The following is a 1,608-nucleotide window of genomic DNA, read 5'->3' on the forward strand; positions in this document are numbered from 1 at the left end:
GGGGGGGGGGGGGGGGGGGGGGGGGGGGGTAAGTACAAAAGCTGTTACTGGGGTACCTTTTCAAAAAGTACTAAAATGAGGGCATTTACCAGAGTTAAGATTGATATTGCAATTCATCTGATTGCCAAATCCTGGATACTTGGTCCATCCAGACATGAGGTCTTGTTTGGAGGAGGGTAGCACCACTGTGCCCATGTCAGGGTGATCGTTGTGGAGCAAGTTTAACAGAGAGTTAGAGTACTGGTGTTCTGCCACCATCAAACCATCAGAGGATACAGCTGAGGGATACATCATGGGGGGCAGAGCGAGACTCAATCCCTGCCTAGAATCCCCTGACCACAGAGCAGCACTGTTTGCAGGGTGATCTGGTGGCATATGATGGTTTGATTGAGACTCGCTGCTTGTTCCTTCCCGGAGATGTTCTGGAGGAAACAAGGGCTGAAACCTGGTTTGTGACTGTGCTTCCCACTGACTTGAACCAAGTCCATCTTAGGGGGAAAAACACAGGAATTGTTTAAATTCATTTAACAAATCAAATATTTTGTGTAAAAGCAAAATTTGAGAGAAACAGTTACTTGTTTGAGCAGCTTTATGGTTTCCTTTGATTTTGGAGCGTTCTCCCTTCGGTTTAGCTGCTTGACTCAGAGCACGGGAGAAATGTTCATCCACCATGCTGTTGATGTCTCCTTTGAAGTAAGTGAGAAGGACACTACTGGACTCCTCCTTAGTCTTCTTAGCCACAGAGTTCCCTAGATCCTCCTCCATCACTGATCTAGATACAGCAGAAAGAGTGTGCAATGCATCATTTATCCATCTATCCTGCAGTGTTGATGAATTATTGTATACATTGACCATAATGTCATGTCTTCTAATTCTAATGTGAAACTGCCTTAACATCCCATCACTTTATGACATTGTTTGTATGGTATTGATGAATGAAAGGCAAGGCAAGGCAAGTTTATTTATATAGCACATTTTATACACAATGGTAATTCAAAGTGCTTTACATAAAAGAAAAGAAAAAAAATAATCACAACAATAAAACAAGGAATTTAAAAACTTTGAAAATGATTTTAAAAAAATTTGATTTACGAGGTTTAAAATGAATTTAAACCGGTTAAGAATAGAAAACGATTATACATAAAATATAGTGCAATCAGTTCGGACATTGCACAGTGCTCATTCAATAAATGCACAGCTAAACAGATGAGTTTTGAGTCTGCATTTAAATGTGACTAATGTTTTAGCACATCTGATCTCTTCTGGAAGCTGATTCCAACTGTGGGCGGCATAATAACTAAAAACGGACTCCCCTTGTTTTATGTTTGTTTACCTGAAGAAAGTTCTGGCACATCCAACTGTTAATTTCATCAATGCATTGGCAGAGGGAGTCAATGGGGCTGTAGTCATTTGGAGATAAAGCTAGGTAAATCTGGGTATCATCTGCATAGCTGTGATAGACAATTTGGTTCTATCCTTTTGAAAGGATATAACGATACAACATTACAGCACAACTTAAATGTTGATGATTAAAATTGATTGCTAGAGAATATATATATATATATATATATATATATATATATATATATATATATATACGACTTAATT

General features: G+C 38.7%; 2 protein-coding genes across 2 annotated transcripts in view; both read right to left on the reverse strand.

The window, feature by feature from the left end:
* Nucleotides 1-1,608, reverse strand: part of LOC107561300 (adhesion G-protein coupled receptor G2-like) — a 15,600-nt gene that overhangs the window by 2,418 nt on the left and 11,574 nt on the right. The gene's annotated exons all lie outside the window — the stretch shown is intronic.
* Nucleotides 26-767, reverse strand: LOC107561561 (transcription cofactor vestigial-like protein 1). The gene is made up of 2 exons (XM_016246035.1): nt 576-767; nt 26-488 (listed from the first exon to the last, which is right to left on the reverse strand). Exons 1-2 carry the CDS (start codon nt 763-765, stop codon nt 61-63), a joined length of 618 nt encoding a protein of 205 aa, XP_016101521.1. The 5' UTR covers nt 766-767; the 3' UTR covers nt 26-60.

This window comes from Sinocyclocheilus grahami, unplaced genomic scaffold (assembly GCF_001515645.1).
Source record: "Sinocyclocheilus grahami isolate Dianchi unplaced genomic scaffold, SAMN03320097.WGS_v1.1 scaffold23.1, whole genome shotgun sequence".
NCBI classification, from domain to species: domain Eukaryota; kingdom Metazoa; phylum Chordata; class Actinopteri; order Cypriniformes; family Cyprinidae; genus Sinocyclocheilus; species Sinocyclocheilus grahami.

What these genes read in the sequence shown, in the direction of transcription:
- LOC107561561 (XM_016246035.1), bottom strand. Translation starts at nt 765, where the DNA reads ATGGAGGAGGATCTAGGGAACTCTGTGGCTAAGAAGACTAAGGAGGAG. An exon ending in CCATAAAGCTGCTCAAACAA is followed by an intron (nt 489 to 575) that starts GTAACTGTTTCT and finishes TTTCCCCCTAAG; the next exon opens with ATGGACTTGGTTCAAGTCAG.